The following is a 23,983-nucleotide window of genomic DNA, read 5'->3' on the forward strand; positions in this document are numbered from 1 at the left end:
TTAGCCTATCCATCTAACTTTTCTGAATCTGTCACTCAGTGTACACAGATTACGATTTTTTTTTTATGTTGACACGCGAGGGCTGTCTCTGAATAACTTTTGCCAGAGTTCCATTTTGTATTAATTGAGTAAGATATTGTGTCAAAAAACAAAATAACTGATATCCGGTTTTTGATTATTATAATTATTTTATAAAATAGAAAGACAGTTTGTTCTTTTCGTAATAGTTATGCGTTTTTGAGAAAATCCGTGATCAGTTATTAGTTGTTTCACAATAACAGTTGTGTAAGAGCTGTATATCACTGGCAGGGGTGAATAACGAATTAAAAATCACTGTTTTCAGTGGTAATAAGCAATAATTAACATTTTACATGATTTTATACTGTTTTTTTTTTTTGACAGAAGTTAAATATTTCCCTAACCAGGAACTATTATGACTACTAATTCGAGGTAGTTAAGATTTTTTTTTTTAATTAACTCCACCTATAGGTTATGACGATGCACATATGAACTTGTTATGATAGAATCCTTTTATCTATGATTAGGCCTAACTAACTGAGAAGAACGCTTGTGTAATTGTGTCTGGTCAGGTGTGATTGATAAAAAACTAAAAAGTTTGAAGTCTTCAGGTGAGTGTTTAGCTGTTTGAAATTAGTTTAACATTTACCTTTAGACTGTGATTAATTAAACTACAATTTATGTGGGCATTCATTATGTTAAAGTTACTTTTTATTATGAGTATTCAGTCGTTTTCCTACTGACAGTACAGTAACTTAAGTTGAATAACTGAATAGGTTATAACAATGATAATGATATGGCGTTACAAGTTATATTAGTAGTATTACAATTTACACTTCGTAGAGTAAAGAAGGCATAACATTAAAATGAGGAAAAAAGTTTAACGTTTTGATTACATATTTACAAAATTTTAAACAAATTTAAATATCTAAGTTATGAGTCTTAAACAACACTTAAACTGTGAATGTGATGTTGACTTTAGTTTAAAGTTTCTGCTTCATGGTATATCCTATTAGTAGTATTACTAATAAATTCTTGAAATGTACCATTCAACAATTTCGAAGAATGTATACTGTTACTAATTTCTATATCGTGCTCTCACATGTATGTAATATTATATTAATTCATTACATGTGAAATGTTTGAATAGAATATGTTGTGAAGTATGTAATAATTTTAGTTTTTACTTTTAGCATAGGAGATAATTCCTACTCATAGATGAAGATATCTTTATATTTTAAGGGAAGAAAATCCTGACTTGTGTTTTATATGATTCATTCCTACTGTAATAGTGTGAAGTACAATAGATACATTACTGTAATTGTTAAATAATGTTGAGAATAACTTAAGATTTTCAAGAGTGCATTTAATTTAACTGATAGAGCTTTAAACATTTCTAAAAAATTAAGAGAAATATAGCTACCACACTTTTTTTTTTTTACATGTGTTGTTCTGGCATGTTTTAACACTGTAATGTTAGTATTATAATAATATTTCAGAATGGAAATATTCCATGTAAAACAATGCCATTTCTGGATGAAAGTGTCACTCAGCAAAAATAGGTTGTGACTTGTTTTTGAGTGATAATAACAGATGTAAAATGAATAAGCTTTACACCTGGAGTTCCCTTGATCCTTTTTAAATCAATTAAAAAAGAAAAAAAGGGATCACATTGTTTGTCTTCTTGTCATCAGGAATCTTTCCAGCTTCAGATTGCTTGTATAAATTATTAGCTTCTTACAATTCAGTTAGTGGCAGTGACCTGATCATTAAGCCAGCAGAAAATTCCAAAAGTATTTTTGTCTTCAAAAACTCATGCACATGTACTGCATTTTCACAACCCCTGTTTAAGCTTTTGTCCACTTCTTACCTACAAAATTACCCCCCTCCTCAAGTTTTATTTACAGACTCTCAATGTATGATCTTCAAACCTTAAAAGGCACTAATTATAATAATTTTGGAAAAGACTAGTCAACAGATCACTCAAACAAAGAGAAATATCTATTAATAAGAAAGAGTCTACATATTGGTGTACAAAACTTGTAACTATGTGTCTTTAAACATCTTTGAAAGTATTGAATTTTCTGGAAGAGAGAGTTGGTGTACATCTTCTTTCATCATGAAAACACAACCTAAAACATTTGTCAGAGACTATAGCTTCAAACTTTTGTTCTATTTTAACTTCACCTTTTCAAATTCAAATCCATTCTAATAGAAAACTTGTCCACCTTCTATAAATAGGGTTCTTTTAAAGTTTCCTGATATCGTCACACATCAATAAAACAAATACTAATTGTCGTAGTGCAAAAAATCTTTGGGAATGTACGATTGAGACCATGGAGGAAAAGAATCTGTTTTCACAGTGTGGTCAACATTCATGTAATGATGGTCTACATCATGGGCATCTGCAGGAAGGGGCATCACTTGACTTCCCCTCCCTGGATTTTGAAAAGGAAAAAAAAAATGACTAAATATATAAAATTCTTCTTCTTTGTTATTGGAAAATCATAAGGTATTTGTATTTTGATTCATGATTTTTTCAAACATAAGTTACTTGACCCCCACCTAATTCTTTTTCTGTAGGTGCCCTTGATCTGCATCCTTGTGATAACTTGTTAGCCAAAAGAACAAAACTGTCCAATATTCAACACAGCAAAATTCTGTCAGATGATCCACTTGATATTTGATAATGGAGGAAATCTAAATGTAGTTGTGTATCATAGAGCACTTGACAGACAACATCCGACAGCTGTAAAAAAAGGCACATGGAAACTTTAGATTTTGCTTCCAAATGATTTTATGGTGATCATAAAATTGAAACGTGAATGTGTTGAAATATTACTTCAAATTTGCACACAGAATGACATTTTACCACTTATTTATTGTTCAATTTAAAAAAGGAAGTTCAACCAAAAGAAAGCTTAACCTTTTATCTGTAAGAATGCCCATCTTTATTTAAATATATTTATAAGTGAATTAGATATTTAAAAAAATTATAAAAAAAACCCTGGGCAGGAGTATATGCCACCTTAGGTTCTGTGTTCGTATGAGAATAAGCTTATGTCCACAAATTAGGTATCATAGCTTATGCATTTATAACCATGAATATTGTTTTTAAATTTTTCTCAAAGTTCTAGGGCAATCATAAGTCAGTCTTTTGGAAGTATTAATACAAAGCCCTTTCAATATTTATATTTTATTGTTTTGTTTTTACAAATAAAATGTATAAAAAAAACCTGGTTAGTTAGAAATGCATTTAGTAAGGTATGTATTTAGATTAATTTTGTTATTTTTCCTAAGTTTATTTGCATAAATAAAATAATGTAACCGATACCTGTATTTCCAGATAGACTGAAGTGTAAATTATGATTATCCAACAAGGAACTGATGTTGAAATGAAAAATGCTGAAGACCAACAGACTGGTAATTCTAGCACTGAAGGAGAGACCGTAAAACAAGATACAGATCTTTTGACGATAGAAGGTCAAAACATAATTAGTTCCATGTTTAATATTTAATGTTGTGGTTTTCCTGGCTACATTTTAGTAAGATAATTAATGTAATGACCAAGTTCATGAAATGTATGACTGAAAGAATATTAATTTTTCAAGGTATAAACAGAGATGTTTTGAAAATTCAACACAATTTTTACTAAGAAGGTTATATAAATTTGTTATGTAGTTAGTTGTTCATTTAACTAATCTACACCAAAGCAACTAACCGTGAAAGAGGAGGAAGTCAATGTTTTCAAGCTCTGAGTTGTTTAATGTATGTGTATTACAATTTTTTATAATTTTATATATACATATGAATACACGGGTTCACCCCCCAGAAAATTAGTGAAAGGTGTTTGTATTCATTGGATACATCTAATAACTTTATATTTGATATATATATATATATTAAAACTTTGAAACTTTACCAGATTCTTAAGAATATTAAAAGTAAAGCTGGTCATTTGGCCTATTGATATTATTCCTGAACAATAATTTATAAATATCAGCTCAAATAAATTTAACCTTTGAAATCCATGTGCCTAAAAAGCAAAAACCTAAAGCAGTTCAAGTTTCTGGCACCTATCAATGTCAGGTAAAGTGCTTCATAAAGTTAAAGTCTGTTTAGTATTGCTAGTGTGAAAATTACCATTACTAAGCTTATCAGACCATAAAACAGAAATAAATTTGTGGTCAGTCAAAGACAAAACACTTACAGCATTTGCTATCAGAGATGGTGACTCAAATAGAAGTACTGTACTATGAGGTAATTCAGCTTTGTTAAGTTTTTCAATTCAGTGTAGACACTTCTAATTGTTTACATCAAGTATAAACTAACAGAGAAGCAACTATTCTCTGGACAGTATATAATGTTGTAACCTAACAGTAGCACTTGCTTAAGTCCACATTATTAATATCCTCTCATCACCAGACTGGAAAAAATAATTTGAGTTAAGTATATAATATTGCTTACACTTTATCTAGAAGTTCATAAAACAAAACCATCACTTGATTTAATATAACTTCTGCTCACTTCATGCCCTTTTACATTTATTGTGACATTAGTCAAAGGATGGTTAATGAGAGGAATTTTTACAATACTTTTATTGGCATCCAGAAAGTTTGTTCCTGAAGATTTTTAACCTTTGGCTTTTATATGTAGTTCATCCCATGCTGAAAGTCTTTTTTCAAGTTAGAAAAATAAATCCCATGTTTAGCATATTTCTCTTAACTTCATTATGGCAGCCAATCTTTTCTTATTCAACAGATGTCATTAATTATCTGTATGTATATTCTCACAGATTTTTATTTGTTGCAGGATAAGATCATGTTCTTAGTAAGTTTTCTGTAGGTGATGCTGGTTTTTAAAAAAATGTGCCAACACTTTTTACTTTTGTGTAGGTCTGTTTCATTTATTTTCTTCATTATTTTAGGTCTGTTATCAGTTCATTCCTTCAACCCATCAATCCTAGATGTTTGTTTCCTTACAAATATGATTCATCTCCTCCTTGGAGTTTTGTGATATAGTACATATGGTCTGCTAGACATAGAAGGTAATGTTACAGTACAGTTGGAGGGAAAACTAGACTGAGAACATGTATTTCTGTATGAGGGGTAACATTCAGTTTGATGATAAGGTGCACAATTGTCACCTTTGTTCTGGAGCTTCCATTAACATATCCATGACTCCCAAAACATTCTTTGGGACATTAAAACTTTCTCACATCTGTGCACTGGATACACAACATTTCCTTTTTTACAATACTGTTGAGTAAAAGGATATTTATTTATTCTTGTTAAATTTAAGTCAATATGAATCTTAAACAACAATGTGAGTATGATTTCTGGCTGCAGTGTTTACAAGGGACTATGCATAACAAAAGACACAAATTTAAAATGTCAATTATGACTAAAATTGGCATTGTTATTGATTGCTGGTCTGGATAGAGTCAGTCTTGTTTCTGACTTACAGCCTTTTACATTGCATAAACCCATGCTTAATTGATTTTGATCAAAATAGTTTCAGAGAGTGTATTGATGGAAATTTTATAACCTATTCTAAATGTATATATTTATTAACTTTTACTACGTCATATTTATTAGTCTGCTATTTCGATCATAAAAAGAACAAGCAAGTTTCATTTATAAGATGTTCTTTTGCTGTATGTTCTCAGGATAACCTTTCTCCATGAAATAGAAGTAGAAATGTAGCAGCATTTAAAAATACTGTTTAAATTCAGAAAATATTTGCCATATGTTGCACCATAATATATGCATAAAGTTCCATATTTTGAGTAGTGTGGAAAATAGAATTAAAAGTGTGAGCTATTTTGGGATCAAATATATCATTATGTGATATCAGGCCACAGTGCCCCTTTGATGTAAATGTCTGCAGCACCCAACACAAAATGAAACTACATGTTTGGCATCAAAAACTACATCTTGAAGTGCTCATTACAAGAACCCATAAGATTTTAAAATACTGGATCCCTCAAGCTCTGAAGCCTGAAGAAAGCCCTTTGTACAAGTGTCAAGAACACCGGAATATTGTGGCAGAAGCCTCAAAGGTTTCAGTGTTAAGACTCCTTGCTGGTTATGAGTATAGTTTGTAGAAGTATATTTTATGGTAAAAGTACATGCCATAACTGCATTATATAACTGATAATAAAGCAGTATTTCAGCTAGCAAAAAAAGCTTCAGCTAATCAACAGAAATATTTATAGTTAAATAAAATATTTTAGCCAAATTATGCAAAATAAAATAACAAAAAATAACTTTAGTTTTAATTTAGTTTACATCTGTTTTGACTCAAATTTGCAAAACATTTTAGGGGAATTGAGTTTAAGGGGAATGCTTCCCCTTTCACTATGTAAAGGGAACCCATGCTAATAATCAGACATTAAAATACTGAAGACATAAAAATGGTTCATTTTTAATTAGAAGTTTATTTTCTAATATGCTACTTAGCTGAGAGAGAAGGAACAGTTTTTGTGAGAAAATACAAGACACAGGTTATTAACATCTACACACACAAAACAAGTCCTGCTGTTTCATGAGCAGCAGTACCTGTGAAGTGGCCTTCAGAGTTTCAGAACTAAAATATTGGGCGATGCCAGGCAGTTATACTCTAGCTAAAGTTCAAAATTAGTGATAGTGACAATAGCCTTAGTATTTGGATAGTTGGAATAATCAAAAAATAATAAATAAGAACACTAATTTGGGTTAGTTAATTATTTTCCTGAGTCATAACACTAATCAGATAAGTTAAACAACTTTGAATTAGTTGAAAATGATAATGGGAAATCATAATCACAATATTTTGTTTACCTGCATGGTTGGAATAAACTGAAACAATAACTTTGATCAGTTGATTATTTTCTTGACTTTAATTGATTTAGTCCTAAGTTAGAGCCAGCAAGGGACACCAAAGAGAGAGAGAGAAAGAACAGTTGTACAAGTAATTGAATTTATTTTTCATTCTGACATGTCATGTTAAGAAAAACTCTTGGAATTGTCTGTTCGTTTATTTTGTCTAAACTTGTAGTCTTGTTTATTTGTGATTATTTTTTCTTTCTCTTTTTGAATATTAATTTTCTTTCTAAAGCACTATATATGTTTTGTTGATCTAAAGATTATGCTTAAAACTTTTTGTTTTTTTATAGACCTGAAGGAACACGCTCGCCATATTGAAAAGTCAGTCAGCTCCAAGGAACCTCGCTTTATATTTCGAGTACTTCGTGCTTTAGTGACAACAAGAAAAAAATTAAATTCTAAAGTTCTGAGGAAGATCATCTGTGGCTTTTATACCCATTCTGTTGAGCAGCGGGATAGCTTGTTAACATTTGTTGATGAAGTAAGAGTTTTGTTTTTCTGAGATTGGTATTTAGGAATTACAAATTGTATATGTTGGTGAATAAAAATATTTGTTTATAAAATCTGAATACATTGAAAATGGGAAATTTAATTGAATTTACTTACATTGTTTGTAATATAAATATATACAATGATGCTAACCATGTCTGTTTTGATGGAATCATTCCAATCTGTAATACCAGGCTGCACCTTCAGCATCACATCCTTTAAATTCTGATTTTTTTTTATGTTTTGCAAACGTGATATAACATGTTCTGGTACCTTTACTATGGGGTGAAATAAAATAACAGCACTGTCAATATCATAACTATTTGAGTGTTTGTATTTCTGTAGCTGTACTCGTAAGCTTTCATAACACTGAATAAAATATTGGCCAATCAGAAATCATACTGACAGTTAATTAGTCCATTCAGAAGTTGGAACAGCCATATTAGATTGAAATATACCAAAACTTAAGCCATTTAGCCAAGAATGTATATCTGAAAAAACACGAGGGAAAAAAAATATATCTCGGGAAGCTACGCTTGCAACAAAGGGAATTGAAAATAAATGGACACACGCACAAATTAGATATCTATAAAGTAAAATAATGATCGAAATGAGAAAAAAACATCAACTTTTACAATTACAATACAAGAACAAATTGTATCCTGATATGGAACTATGGTATATCAAGACAATCCTAATATATATATAAGTACTACAAAAGAACAAATATCAGGATAAGTTTAATAGTTAAATCATACCCATAAAGTAAACAATACATTCTGTACCTTTTATTATGTGTATTTCAGCGTGAAAGCAACTACACAAATAATTGCTATTTTTCTGTTCAGGTTCATATTTTTTAGGGTAGCTTTCATATTTTACACATTTATATGGTATCACACAATGAAATTTTAAGATATATAAAATACCTTAAGAAAGAATATCAATTCAAGTGTTTTGTTGTTTTACAATTCTGTTATTAGAATGTTCTACACAGTTAATGTTTTTGTTTAATTTGTCAACGTATTGTATGATTTTAGTTGTCAGTGCAGTGAACTGAATATTTCACACATTGTTTCATGACTATAATAAGTTAGAAGAATTTCAGAACTTTATTTAAAATTCTTTTTAAACATTTTTACATACTTTTCTTTCAAGCCTATGGACACTGAGGGGCAAGCTGTTGCTTTTAAGGCTCGCACAGGAAAAGCAGCTCAGTTGCCACTGCTTCCTGAATTGGACGTATACTTCCACTTGCTTGTCCTATTGTACTTGATTGACTTGCAGCGAATTGATCAGGTATATTTTGTAATAGATGTAATGGAATGGTTTTAGATATAAGAAAATGTTTAGAATTTCTGGCATTTGTTAAAATTTATTCATACAAGTAGACATGAATAGTAGCATTAAAATAATCATTTGATAAGCTTTAGGTAATGAATATTCTTACAGTGTTATAACTATAAGTTTTGAGCTGTTTGTTGACAGAGTACAAATGATTTTTTGTTCAATTTTTAAGCTTTTCATTTTGTTTGGTAATGTTTGATAATAATCGTGAATAGTTGTAAACATTTCCTTTCATTTTCAGGAAGGTCAAATATACACTAGAATTTGTACTTTTTCATTTTGACGTAATTGTTAAGATATGGTGTAGGGTTGACTAGTTTATCTCGACATGTGGGCGACAAGTTTTACCGTTATACTTTGTCTGTTGGACAAGTACTTTTTTTACGTACTTATTTTTAAAGCAACTTTGAAATTACTGTGTCATTATCATTATCAGGCTAAAACAGTAATGTTGCACTTGAAATATATATTGTGTAAACATAAATACAACAAATGAAAAAATTTATCATTTTCTTTGGTAAATTACAAAAGTAAATATAGTATCAGACATTGTACTAGCTTTTAAAAATGTCATTTTTTAAATATCTTTTCTAAAAATATGATTTTCAACCATAACACCTACTGGTTTACATATTATGTCAAAATAATTAATTTCTGATTTAGCATTATTTCAGATTAAATTAGTTGACATGTAAAATGTAACCTGTCACCTCCAGTGCCTAACACATGCACAATGATATATGGAATACTGAATATCTCAAAGCTATACATTAAGTTTGTGCATTGCTGAACATTTAGAAACAATAAAAGATATATTCATTTATCATACGTCTTTTTTGAATAATCCCCTTTTCTTTTATATGATTTCTTGATGTGAATTGCTGTTTATGGATACACAGTAACCTCCTGTAATGATTTGAACCTTTTCCAAATAACCATCTAGTAAAACACCCATGGCATCCCAAGTAATTGATGCCATCACCTTCCCTGCAGAAGCTCGTGACTTGAACTTCTTTGTTGTGAGTGAACTTGGGTGTTTCCATTGGAAACTTTGCATTTTTTGTCTCTGGGATATAGTGGTAACATTCTTGTCATCTGTAATTATGAATCTATTGAAACCTTTGGAGTAGGCATTACCTTTAAACAACTCAAGTTTCTTTTTGCTAAGGTGACAACATTTTTGGAACCCATCTGGTACTAACCTTACTCATGCCCAAACTATCACGTAAAATGCCTGCTACAGTACTTTTACCGATTCCCACTTCCTCTACTAATTTACCAATGGCAATTCTTGTATCATATATAACCAGATTATGAACTTCATATACAATTTCTGTTGTGGGCAGCGTCGAGGGTCAACCTGTCCTTGGATCATCTTCACGTGATTATCTATCATGCTTAGACTCGGTACACTACTTTTTTGTTGTTGAATATGCCAGAACACACACTCCTAATGCTGCTTCCATGTCCTGGTAGATTTTTTTTTAATGATATGTTTTTTAAAAAAAATACTTGATCACTGCATGAAGTTTGGTCTTCTCCATTTTTTAAAACAAAATATTTGAGCACGGAATGAAATTTGATTTTCTCCATTTTTTTAACAAAATATTTGATCACGCTATGAAGTTTGATCTTCTCTGTGACATTTAACAATGCTTACTTCTATATTTCAAAGATCCATAACGCACAAAATAAACTTAAGTTATATGTTACATATTGTTTACTCATAAAAAGGCTCAAACTAAATATTCATCAGAAAAAAATCATACATTCCAATTTTTTTCAGGTCAGGCCACAAACGTTTCTGACAACATTTGTATATATCATTATACAAACATAAATTAGTTATAGCTCAGTGCCAAAAAGTAAAAGAAATAGATCTAAACAGTTTTAAAATCAAACAGTGGACAGTGTTAGTGAGATTTCATTGTGTTTAAGGAAACCTTACAAAAAATGCTTATTATTTAATGGATACAAAATTGTGAAAAATGAAATTTCCAAATTAGGCTTAACAGTCTTTGTTTTCTTGACAAAAATATAAAGTAATTTCTTTAGCAAAATTTTGAACCTGAGTTTATTTTTCAAGAAAGTCACAGTGAACAGGTTTCCCTCATTGTTTTTTAATCAGTACACTCTAAGATAGTCTGAAATAAAAATAAAATATGAACGTATTTTTATTTAAACTTTTATAAGAGATAGTGCTAAATTATGCCACATTCTTAGAAGTTTTAAAATTTACATAACTCTTGAAATGAGTTTTTGTTTATTCAGAATTCTGTAGAAAATATGAAAATATCACATGAACACTGACTGAATTTTTGAATTATTGATAGAGCTAAAGAGAAAGTTTATTTATTTTTTTCATTTTACTACTAATGATTTTAATATTTTAAAGAAACAAGATGTATTACACAGGCCTGTGACGGTTTTATTGTCTTGAAATTTTTACATGTTCTACAGTAATTCCTGTACACTGAATCCGAAAATGATATCCATTTATCTCCATCACGTACAGATTTTTCACAAAATCGTCATATGTACTTTTACATAAGTGAATAATTTTCATTGAAATCAGGTTCCATTTTGTTGTGTTTAAAATGTTGACAACCACTGGCTATAGATTTCTCAAGATCAATCACTATGTGAGAGTCTTATCGCTCTTTTTTAGAACCCAAACATAACAAATATAATAATAAAAAAATTTCATTCTAGTAAACGAAATACTAATTTGATCTAAGTAAGAGTTTTTTTTTTTCTTCCAGATTTGTAGATGAATTATGGAAAATCCTTTATTAAAACCAAAACAACTTTTTTTGAAGTTTAAATTCACAGGCCTGTATTATTGAAAATAATTTTTTCTTTCAAAACTAACTAGGATCACCTTGTTATTTATCCACCCAAAAGTCACTGTAAAAATATTTCCTCTCCAAAAAACCTCTTCATCATTAGGATTGGCAGTTACATCACTAGATTTTTGGCACTAATTCTATATCGATTAATTCTTGTATAAAAATTAACAAATAAAAAACTTTGACATCACATCTGTGTAATTAATTGACAGTTATATTTTCAACCTGTGACATATTATAAACATTGATGTAAAAAAGTAGAATGCATACACTGCTGTACTAACCGAATGTCTGTTTCTACGTGCTGCTAGTTAACATCGGTCATGTTTACAACAGTAGTAGTAGTAATAATAATAATATTATGAAAAACAATAAAAAAATGCACGAATTTGGTTGTGCAAGATAGCTCTTTAATTTTTACTAAAGCCTATTATTTAACAAATATTCCTTGAATTTCTTTTATTCTAATAGACTTAGAATGTTTATTTTATATTGGTAATGACAGGAATGAAGTAATTTAGAATGGTTATTTTCCATTGTTAGTGTCAAGAATGAAATAATTCAGGATGTTTAATTTTCATTTCTTGTGTCAGGTATGAAAGAACTCAGAATGTTTATTATCCTGTAGTATTTTCACAGATTTTTAAAATAATAATGATTAAAATATGCCTATAGCATGAGAGCTGTGACAAGCTTGGCCTATCATAAAAGTGTCTGTGATTTGGCTTTCTCCACTGAACTTTTATGTAGTGCATCCAAGATTGTAATTTTGTATTTCATTTTCCTCTAGGCTGTTAAGTGCTCAAATCTACTAATGCAGAAGGTACATGGCAACAACAGGCGTTCTCTGGACTTACTTGCTTCAAAATGCTATTTCTACCACTCACGCTGCTATGAACTCGCTGACCACCTTAAAGACATAAGAAGGTAGTGTACACTTAGTGTTGATTGTTTTTTGTTGTAATTTAGCTTTATTAAAAACTAGTGATACATATTATTGCAATAAGAAATATATATATATATATATATAATTTTTCCTTATTCTATACAACAAAGATTATGGTCATAATAGTATTCGATTGTGATTTTTCAAGAGTCTATAAAATTGTATAACTACATAAAAAGGAATGTTTTTTAAGATTAAAGAAAAATTTATTTAGAAAGAAAAATAATTAAAAATTAATTTTACCAATTCTTGGCTTTAATAAAAATCACCTCATTTTGGTTATTCTTATTTTTCATAGCTTCTTACATAGTCGTCTTAGAACAGCAACTTTAAGAAATGATTACGAAGGGCAGGCAGTTTTGCTGAACTGTTTACTGAGAAACTACCTTCATTACAACCTTTATGAACAAGCAGCCAAACTGGTATCCAAATCTGTGTTTCCAGACATGGCCTCCAATAACGAATGGGCAAGGTTTTTATATTACCTTGGTGAGTTGTTTTGCTTTCGGAATAAACTTATGATGTGTGAAAGATATTTTATGCTATGGCCATTTTTGATCTATAAATCAGACTTGGCTGTTATTGAGATTAAGAAGTATAATCACTGTGCAGAGTGAAGGACACTTGCTGTATTAGTTTAATCTTGATGCTTATGAAAGACGTTCTTTGTGAATAATTTCACAACAACCTTTTCTAAAGTTATCATAAGAATAACAAGTCAAAATGTACCCACATAGGAGCTGTTTAGTTGCAATTTACCAATAGAAAATAATAACCTCTCACAAGTTTCAAGAGTGAGTTATATTTTAGCTATAAAAATGAGAATAACAACTGCAAACAATTTATCCAAACTTATTGATTATGCAGTGAATGTTTTTAATGAATACTTCATTGACAACTTGTTATTCAGTGCTGCATAATGCCTGTGAATTCAGAAAATTGTATTAATTTTACACGGCCCGCCATGGCCAGGTAGTTAGGGCGCTCGACTCTCAATCTGTGGGTCATGGGTTCGAATCCCTGTCCCACAAAACATGCTCATCCTTTCTGCTGTGGGGATATTATCATGTGATGGCCAATCCCACCATTTGCTGGTAAAAGAGTAGCCCAAGAGTTGGTGGTGGGTGGTGATGACTAGCTGCCTTCCCTCTAGTCTTACACTGCTAAATTATGGACGGCTAGCGCCGATAGCCCTCATGTAGCTTTGCGCAAAATTCATAACAAACAAACATTAATTTTACAAATGAATAAGAAATTTAATGTTTTTTCTAATAAAGGCATTTTTGAATAAACAGACTCCTACAAACAAAATCCAACAATCAAACTGACTTCAAGTGGATTAATAAAATATTATTTGTAAATAATTATAGCAGTTTTTTTTACTTGCAATGGTTTCTACAATATTGTCTTAGCATAATTACAGCTTTAATAGATCAGTCCTTATAAATTCAGAAAACACCATATTTTTCACATATTTCCCCAAGCGAACCCTGCTACACTTATTAAAGTCATGCTAAAGGTGCTGCAGTGCTTGTTATTTTTACTATGGGGAACATTTATGAAGGATAACAGTTTTATGTGTGGTGTTATTGCTACTGAAAAAAGTATTTGTTATGCATAAATCAGAATTATTAAATTTATCGACAATATCTCACAGTAGTATTTTCAAGATGTTAGAAAAACACGTAGGTTCAAGAAGTCTTGATAGAAATGAATAAAAACCCTATAACCCTAGCGCTTTCAAAAGGTGGACCTTTCTTCTTCAGGGACAAACTGTAGACGAAAGGTTTGCCTTTCGAAAGCCCTCGGGTTAGAGGGGTTTTATTCATTTCTATCGCAGTAGTATTTATTGAAGTTGCCATCACGGTGAATGGGTGGCAGTTAATTCAGTTTTTCTAAAATTAACAATTAACTTTTTTAATATTGCTGAAGAGAGTATTTTTGATTTAAGTTTTTTTTTATGAATAGAGGTCCATAATTTTACCCACAAATAGAATAATTTCTACTATGTGTAAACAAAATCTATGAGAAAAGTGAAAATGGTTTCACCAATATTTTGAATTTGGCTGTAGAAGGTTGAGTAACTTGTGCATGATATGATTAAGCTACATCTACAATTTTTGACAGTCCTTCTCAATTTCACTGTAGTCTTTGTTAACAATATTTGGTATTCAGAATATTTGCAACTGCAGGAAATTTGTCTTTGGAAATGACAAAAACTTAAACTTTTTTTCTTTAGATCTTTAAAGATGTGATACATTTGAAGCATACAAGACTGGGACTTTGGTACATTTTCAGTAAAAATGTATGTTTCTTACATCTAATTTTGAAGTATTTTTCAGGATGTATTAAAGCCATTCAGCTGGAATACTCAGAAGCTCATAAAAACCTTTTGCAGGCAATCAGGAAGGCACCACAGCACACTGCTGTAGGCTTTAAACAAACGGTAAGAAAAAATTATATACAGTGGAAATGCAGTTAATATACTTAAAAGGATAACATTTTGGAGATGGTTATATTATGCTGAATCCAAAACTATCCTTCCATATTGTCATAAAAGTAGCATTTGCTATTTGATTGCCATGCCCTTGACAACTCGATTCTTCTCTATTAAATGTGTTTCATTATATACTGGGTGGGTCGTATCTCATATGTGGAGACTTATGGCTGGGAAGTGCATTTTTTAAATTTCACTTTTGAGATAATGAAAATTTTCTTTAGTTAATAATCTGAATTATTTGAAAAGAATTGTAAACAGTTTGATCGTTCCCTTCCACCTATGAATCAGAATGTACATTTTCTGGTGTTCTAGTAATCTACATAGGTTATTTTGTTGGATTAATAATGTTTCCCATTCTAAATCTGAACAGTTATATTGAGCTCAAAACTGCAGACCAAAAGTAAATACAAAAATTCTTCACTACTTATTAATGTGCTTTCATTAAAATTAACTTGTATTCCTAAGGCCATTATAACCATGACATTTTAAAATTTGTATCCTCAAACCATTTCAATAATAGAAGTTATAATTTATTAACACTAACTTGAATTGGAACAGACTTCTAACTTACATTGTGTACAAACATTTACTTAAGATTTTAATCTGAAATATTTATTGTTACATGTGGTTAGCTTCAGCATCACATAACCTAATATTTAATTTTGCAAGCATTATTATATATCAGACTTTCATTTGGATTTTTTAAACATTGACAGATGATTCAGAACCTTATATTTTTGGACAATTTACTGAAGTTTCTTTTCTTCTAAGCATTAAAACACAATTACAACTACATATAGACCTACTTAAGTCTCACTGTATACATAAGAAGACTTTAAATAATCTTGTATTCATTACATTCTAAGTAAAAACTTGGTAATATATGAACATTAGCTCACCTGTTAAGTTGAGCAAGAACTTTATCATAGGTGATTATTGAATAATTGCTTAATCAATTAGTTGTACTAATCAGTAATTGTATTGAGGTCTGACTGAAGCTTGTGTAATATGACATACAATTTCTCGAGGCTTTGTGTGTATTTTCAACTAGCTAGTGTCATTCCAATGTTCTTTAAAAGTGTTGGCTTAATCAATGCATATTGTGACATTTTACCCAACACCACACAACCATACAGGTTTGGGAAAAAAGTCACGAGTAAGTTTATTATACATCTTGCATACACCTTTGTTGTCTTGGGGTCGGTAAATCATGCAATCTTGAGATATCCTAGATACAACCAGCTAAAGTGTAAACACAGTGACCAACCACCACTCTACTCTTTTATTACATCTGACATTTTTTTTTTCCATAAAGGCTTCTTATTATACATAGTAATGGTTTTTAGTAAACTGGCACCATTTACTCTGTCCCCCATACAATAAAACACATATCTACAATACATTATTCAAATATTGCTTGAGATACCAACACTGGTAGCAAATAATTGCCAGTAAATGGACATTTATATCAAGATTTGTTTATAATAATGATTAAATTCTGTTAGTTAATTAGGATTATTGTTTCAGTGATTTCTTGACCCTTAAATATTTATGGTAAGTTTGTGTACTTTTTTTTTAGTCTGCAATTCTTATTAATTAAACAGATTTTTAATGATATTATGCAACCATTAAGTTAGAAGTATTTCCTTTAAAACTGTAGAATTTTTTTGCTTCCTAACAGATATTGTTTGGAATAATGTCTTTCAGGTAAACAAGTTGGCAATTACTGTAGAACTTTTACTTGGAGACATACCAGACCGTTCAATTTTTCGCCAACCCACCCTTCGTCGAACTTTAGCTCCATATTTCCAGCTGACCCAAGGTAAAGTCATCAACATTTGTGAATGTGACAGAACTTAGGCTTTGCAGTTTTTTATATTTTAACTTGAAATGTGTTTTGTTTATGGGTGAATATTTCATTGTTTTAATTATAAGACTAAGACAGAGAGTAAGCAGATAAGGAAATAAATTACCAGGTATCTTTATTAGTGTATCTTTAGGACAAAACTTGATTTACCTCATTATCTTAAGTTATAATTTAACTTGTACAAATATAACTTACAGATTATTATTTTTCTACTCAGCTGTACGCACTGGCAACTTGGGTAGATTCAATGAGGTTCTGGAAAACTTTGGAGCAAAGTTTCAAGCAGACCATACTTATACTCTTATAATTCGACTTCGTCACAATGTCATTAAAACTGGAGTGCGAATGATTAACCTCTCCTACTCACGTATCTCATTGGCTGATATAGCACAAAAGTTAGAGCTGGATAGCTCAGAAGATGCTGAATTTATTGTTGCCAAGGTAAGATTTGTGTGTGGTAACATTTATGAAAAACATTACCAGGTGTCTTTAACTGATATAAACTATGTCAGTGATTTTCAGGCTGGGGCTAAGTGGTCTGTGGAAAAGAAACAGCAACATAGTGTATAGATCCCACTATATTCTGTTGAGATAAAACAATAATTCTGGTGTTCCAGAACAAAAACATATGAAAATTACTGAACGATGTAGTGGATGAGTACTAATAACAAAAAAAAAATTATTAATGTCTTGACTAAATCAAAGAAAAAAAAAGATTTTTTTATGTTTTCATGTGGGACAGTGTACATTTCAGGTATCAGTGTGCACAGTAATTATATATATTAATAGCATCTGATTGGGATTTTAGTATAAAATCATAACTAATAAAAGGTTTCTTTCTGCAGGATTGTTTCTTTGGTTTTCTTTCTTGATGGTAAAGAGAGTTAATTGCACTTTGTAAGCAATTTGCATATGATACTGCAGTGGCATGTCACCAGTGTTAACTTTTGTACATTAGATAACATGTTTTGTACCTATACGTCTGATTCTTGATGAGTTTTAACAATTTAATTTGGAATGGTACCATGGTTAGACTTATGGTAAAATAATACGTGACAATCCTTTTTTGAAGAAGGGTATATCTATAATCAGATTGTTAAATAATGTAGCGATGAAGGGAGCTTTCATTATTTTCCATGGAAGTACAGCAAAGCACTTAGGAAATCAATGGATTTCTAATCACACCCAAAGCAATCTCTAGTAGCACCTGCATAAAAAAGAAAAAATTAAGATTATTGTTACACAAGGTCAGTGCAATGAAATTGAGCATGTCTCCTGGTGCCATTAACAGGGTTATAACAAGGATTTTAATTTGATGATGGTTCACAAGTTTCCAGCCACACTTAAACACCAGTGACTGGTTTCATGAAAAAAAAAAATTAAATGACAGTGTTGTTTGCATTAACACTCTTTTTACACCTAAATGTAAAATTGGGAATTGAGAAAAATGCTTTATAATTCATCTTGGAGCCACAGGCTAAATTCCATTAATGTTGTTCTTTTAATCTTATTCACCATTGTATAGTTTTCAATAAAAATGAAATCTTTGGTTTGAATTTTGCTTTTATTTGACACTACAACATCCATACTGTTTTTTGTGGTATCGTGGGCAGAAATGTTCTGTCCTGTCTGATGGAATTCCACATAAGGAAGTTTGACTTGAATTTAGCACCATCTGTCTTTCAAATTCTGTACTACCTGATGAGGAGGACCTCATAGCAAGGAAAACATCATTGGAAAACCAATGCATTGTGGAACATGTTCAAAATGTTAACACAGTTACTAAGTAAAAAATGAAAAAATTATAAATTGTAATGTTCTTATTTTTTGTGTAAAAATATAAACGGATACCTTTTTTTCCAAATGCTTTCATCCCCAGAACTGTAAAAAAAAATTCAAATCCTAACAAGAACACTGCCTGGCAATCCTATTCAACCACATAAATGCCAAGTCCACAGATGCAACTGTAATAAATTTTTTTGTTTCTGATTTGCGTAAATGTGGCTTTGGAAACATATCCACATACAGTAGAGGGTCTGTGGTAAGTTTATCATGATGATTCTTCTAAGACTGTCCTCATCTTCTGTTCAGACAATTTGTACAGTAGAAATTGTAATGTTTGGCATTAATCTATAACCACAACCATCAGTAGTAGTTCCAAGTACATTGCAGGACTTGAACGTTGTTCTTATAAAGTACAATTAACTCTCCGTACAATGACTGCTTAAATCATTCTGTTGCATGACATCTGAATGACTGATAAATAGAGCTATTGATTAACCTGATTATTAAATCTAAAAACATACTATGGGCAAGACATTTGGCAGACTTATCAATGTCTTTGTAGATCTTTGAATAATTACTGTGTTTATCGTATTAGACGATAATTAATTGTATGATTAATCATTGTTGATAATTTATTGATTAGTCATAATTCATAATGCATTATAATAATAATTCCATTGTTAAAACGTTTCTTAGATTTTTAGAAAGAAGAAAATGTATAAATTACAGTTTATTAAAATAGTTTTCTGGAGCTAGTACATAGTAATTTCTGTGTTAAAGGTAGTAAATATATGTTTTCCATTATGTTCTATTGTTTCTATACTCTCAACTTTTATAATAAGCTTAAAGGTTTGGCATACTCATGCTTCTTAGTATTGTTGGCTTAATTATATATGATGTGTCTCGTGTAATGTATTGTGATTAGTACTAAGAAGTGTCTTACAGAAAACAAAAGATTTGAATAATTTTGTGCTAATTATCCTTGAACTGAACTAAGAAGAAGATTTTAATTTTATAGGCCATCAGAGATGGGGTTATTGAAGCAACAATTGATCATGAAAAAGGATGTATGCAGTCCAAAGAAAACATTGATATTTATTGTACTCGTGAACCTCAAGCTGCTTTTCATCAAAGAATCAGCTTTTGCTTAGACATTCATAACCACTCTGTTAAGGTAAATCCACCATACCAATTTATCAAATGTAACCCTTTTCATATTAGGTTAAAATTTCATGTTCACTTTCCTGAGTACAATACACAAAAATTTGTAAGCTATATTTAGAGCGAGACTACTGACTAAATTTTTAAACCAAAGTGCAACTTAGTTAAAACCAAAATAGTATTTTATGACTTCATTTATTTTTAACTTCAATTCATACATTCATACCTAGCAACAAGTCAAATTAAAAATTGTTAAAATACACCATTTCTTGGCTAATAAGCTGCCATATTTCAGTCATCATTAAGTAAGAAGGTCTTGATCACTATTAATGATTCCAGTTTGACAAGTTAGGAATTGCTGAAATACTCCATGTGTTTTCTAATTAGCTGCTGAAGGAGTAGACAGAAACTAGATTATTTAAAATATAGCGAAACAAACTCTAATAAAATATCTTGCATACAGAGAAGTAAAGTAATAAAAAATTCAACCTATTTGATTAACAAGACAAACTTTTATTAATACATCCTGTGAAGTATTTCATGGCAGGAAAAAGTTTCAGGTAATCCACAACTGAAAACTGATTTGGATAGTTTTTAGTTTGATTTCAGAACTACTGAAACTGAAGATTTAACTCTTACTATAAATAGCTGGGCCCAAAATTCTCTGTGGTACATATTTTAAGTTTCATAAAAAAATTAAGAATATATACAAGCTAATTGGAAATTAACATACAAATTTTAATCATTGTTGAGAGGATAATCAGTTACATCATTTATGATATATGTTTTCGGGTGACCAATATAAAAATTTATTATTTTTGAAAAAAAACATCATCTTGCTCTAATTATCATGCATTTCATTTTACATTATGTGGTATATATAATAATCATAGGATTGTGTTGTTTTAGTACAGTTAGAACAATTTAACATTTTAATATTTCTATTTGCTGCTAAAGGAACTGTCAAGATAATGTACTTTATAGAATCTAACCAGTAGTGATAAAAATGTGCATCCCATTTAGCAAAGCATATTATTATTATTTTGTTTAGCTTCTTCCTTCATTAATCAATAAAAAAAAACATTGGTAAACAAACAAACAGTAGTTAAGAAATCTTTGTTGATTAGGTAATTATACAGGTTTCATTAAATCCGTCCATAAAAAATAATACTGTAAAACAGAGATGATCAGCTTCACACACACACACACACACACACACACACACACACACATATATATATATATGTTGCCCAAAAATTTATGGAGGATGATTAATAATTTTATAGTTGTAGTTCATATAATTCAGACATACTTCATTTCATTGTTTGTCCTAAATATGTTACTTTATTAAATTTATGCTTTTATTGAAACTTGTTGGTTAAAGCAGTAACACAGTATTTGATTTAAGTTAAATTTAGATATATGTAATTTTTCTTGTCAGGTAACTTATAAGCATACTTACTGGTTTACTATGTTTAGTCATTCACAACCAAAAAATTGTTACCAAAAATGTGTAACTTTTGGGAAGGGTATATATGCTCTTTCTGATGCAAAATATTCATACAGTCAAATAATAAAGAGGTTGTTCATATTGGGGATTTCGAATTTCCAAATTGAGATATCCCTTTTATTTAATCACATCGGAAAATAAAGGAATGTGGATCAACTTGGGGAACCAGAACCATCCAGAAAGAGACTTGCAACAAGTTGTACCACAGATGTGATGAGCAAAGTATGGCATCTTGTAACAGGTGAGAGTACATGAACACAAAAGTCAGTGACATCCACTTGTCCAAGTCAACAATACACAATGTAATTAAGAAGGATCTTCATCTGGAAACAAGACCAACAAGATATGGGTTTACCAAGATAATTCTTCCAGTGATACCTTCCATGCGATTGTTGCATAACTTAAGCAGTTGGAGAAGGAAATGTGTGTTCATGCTATTCCATATGAATACATACTAGTCAGATTGTTGAACACGCCTCCTTTGAATTTCTATGTGATTGGACTGTTTAAACAGGAGCTGGAAAGGTGCTGCCGTCATACACTAGTTAGATTATGGAAAGCCTGCAAGTTAGAGTGGTTTGCTTTAGACAGAACATCTTTGCAACAGAGCTTTTTGCAATGGAAACTGTGCTCCAAGTTTATCGTAAAGATTCACTGTCATTAAATAGAGCATGACCAGACGTTGCAACATGAATGTTAATGATGTGGTAAGGCTCCAAAGTCATTTTGGTATAAGGTACTCAATGCCCTGTACATTAGTGTATCACATTGGTTTTGAATTTTGGTATTCAAGTTTATAGATGTAATTTGATTTGTTGCTATTCTGTATGCAGTTTGTGTTATTATAAATCAAACTGTTTGTATTTACAAAAATCAGATGTTGAGGTAGTTTTTTTTTTATTATTGGTTTGTTTTCCTTTAATATTAAATTTCTTAACATTCATTTTAGGCAATGAGGTTTCCTCCAAAGTCTTACAACAAAGATCTGGAATCAGCCGAGGTGAGATTGTGTTTTGTTTTTTTAGCAATATTTTTATCTCTCAAAATACATGAAAATGCTATTTCTCTATTTCAGATTCATTAAATAGAGAGTCGTCAAATAAAACCAACATAAGTTTGCTAGGATTGTGAACGTAATCTCAATCCTTGTAAACACGACCATTTTTTAACGTGAAAGAAAAACATATAATTTACAGGGCTAGTCCTAACTAATTGGCCTGGCATGGCCCGGTATTAGGGCATCAGCAATTCCTTATAGTGCTGTCTTTAAAGGGATACCCACCGAATTGTTATATTTCCAACATTCAAATCTGTTTTTTGTTACAGTTACATGATCTAATCAGTAACTTTTCAAAAAATTAAGGTTCACAAAACAAGCCTATGAATTGTGAACTCAGCATATCAATGGACAGACATGTGACTGTGTGGAATAAACCATTGTGTTGTATCGTTATTTTCATGGAGTTCATGAGGAAAAACATCTGTTTTTTTCACTAATTAGTTAGGTTTGTTTGCTTTTAATTTCGCGCAAAGCTACTCGAGGGCTATCTGCACTACTCGTCCCTAATTTAGCAGTGTAAAACTAGAGGGAAGGCAGCTAATCATCACCACCTATCGCCAACTCTCGGGCTACTCTTTTACCAACGAACAGTGGGATTGACCGTCACATTATAACACCCCCAAGGCTGAAAGGGCGAGCATGTTTGGTGTAACGGGGATTCGAACCCGCGACCCGCAGACTTCGAGTCAAACGTTTTTTGACCTGCACTGGTAGTTTATAAATATGAGACAAATCTTTAACTTGATGTGAACTATGAAACATAGCCATTGACACTTACAACTAAGTTTTTATCAAAAAATTATATAACAACAGAAAGAACATTTAACATTACTTGAGAAATTAGTGTATTTCTTCCAACTAACTGTGAGATGTTGAAGAGTAAAGATGGGCTCAGAATAGGAAAGTAATAATCTTGTTTCCTTCTTAGTCATAGGTAGAAAAAATTACTGTTGACTTTGATTTGTAAAAAATAAAAACTTAAAACTAATCAGTGGGAAAGAGTTATGTTTCATTTAAACCACCGCATTGATATTCTTCTATCAACAGGGAAAAAAAATGTTGGTAGGTAAGTAAACATATAGATGGATAATAGAAGAGAGAGAGAGAAAGATGATGATGGATAGAGACGTATAGATGGATGGATGGACAGATTTTAAATGGAGGTTGCATTGTTTCTTAAAGTTTGATGGGGAATAACTTGAAGAATGGTTTTGGGGATTATATATGATATACTGCCTATATTGATGCACCCATGGCAAGCAATCATATATGAAGATCTGTTCATAAGAGTATAGGTTAAGATACACTTAGCTCATATTGATATTAGTACCTATCCCATCGTCTTTGTTTGTTGTTTTTTTTTTGAAAGGTTATTGCTCTTGTAAGTTCAGAAGTTCACGAGTTTTTTTTAATTCAGTTTATTGAGTAAAATGTATTTGATTCCAACTTGTATTGACACAAAATTTCCTATGGTGTAAAATGTTATTGTATGTAAAGTTTTGTATTTATGAATTTTTTTTAATCTATTATAAATCCTGTAATGTTCTATTTAAGCAGAGTTGTAGTTTAGTTGTTCGTTTAATGA

At 30.7% G+C, this 23,983-nt stretch overlaps 1 protein-coding gene across 2 annotated transcripts; it reads left to right on the forward strand.

The window, feature by feature from the left end:
• The first annotated feature begins 479 nt into the window (after window positions 1-479).
• LOC106458686 (26S proteasome non-ATPase regulatory subunit 3-like) lies at window positions 480-22,437 on the forward strand. Of its 2 annotated transcripts, none has more exons than XM_013918218.2 (11): window positions 480-629; window positions 3,369-3,501; window positions 7,175-7,365; window positions 8,532-8,672; window positions 12,360-12,496; window positions 12,814-13,004; window positions 14,858-14,961; window positions 16,723-16,837; window positions 17,100-17,323; window positions 19,686-19,841; window positions 22,288-22,437. In XM_013918218.2, exons 2-11 carry the CDS (start codon window positions 3,384-3,386, stop codon window positions 22,420-22,422), a joined length of 1,512 nt encoding a protein of 503 aa, XP_013773672.2. In that variant the 5' UTR covers window positions 480-629; window positions 3,369-3,383; the 3' UTR covers window positions 22,423-22,437. The 2 variants fall into 2 exon arrangements, with proteins under 2 accessions (XP_013773672.2, XP_022240677.1); XM_022384969.1 differs by having other exon boundaries at window positions 504-629; window positions 3,365-3,501.
• The last annotated feature ends 1,546 nt before the right edge of the window (window positions 22,438-23,983 follow it).

The sequence above is a fragment of the Limulus polyphemus genome, unplaced genomic scaffold (genome assembly GCF_000517525.1).
Source record: "Limulus polyphemus unplaced genomic scaffold, Limulus_polyphemus-2.1.2 Scaffold501, whole genome shotgun sequence".
Taxonomy (NCBI): Eukaryota; Metazoa; Arthropoda; class Merostomata; order Xiphosura; family Limulidae; genus Limulus; species Limulus polyphemus.

What these genes read in the sequence shown, in the direction of transcription:
- LOC106458686 (XM_013918218.2), top strand. Translation starts at nt 3,384, where the DNA reads ATGATTATCCAACAAGGAACTGATGTTGAAATGAAAAATGCTGAAGAC. An exon ending in AAGGTTTTTATATTACCTTG is followed by an intron (nt 13,005 to 14,857) that starts GTGAGTTGTTTT and finishes AGTATTTTTCAG; the next exon opens with GATGTATTAAAGCCATTCAG. An exon ending in TTCATAACCACTCTGTTAAG is followed by an intron (nt 19,842 to 22,287) that starts GTAAATCCACCA and finishes CATTCATTTTAG; the next exon opens with GCAATGAGGTTTCCTCCAAA.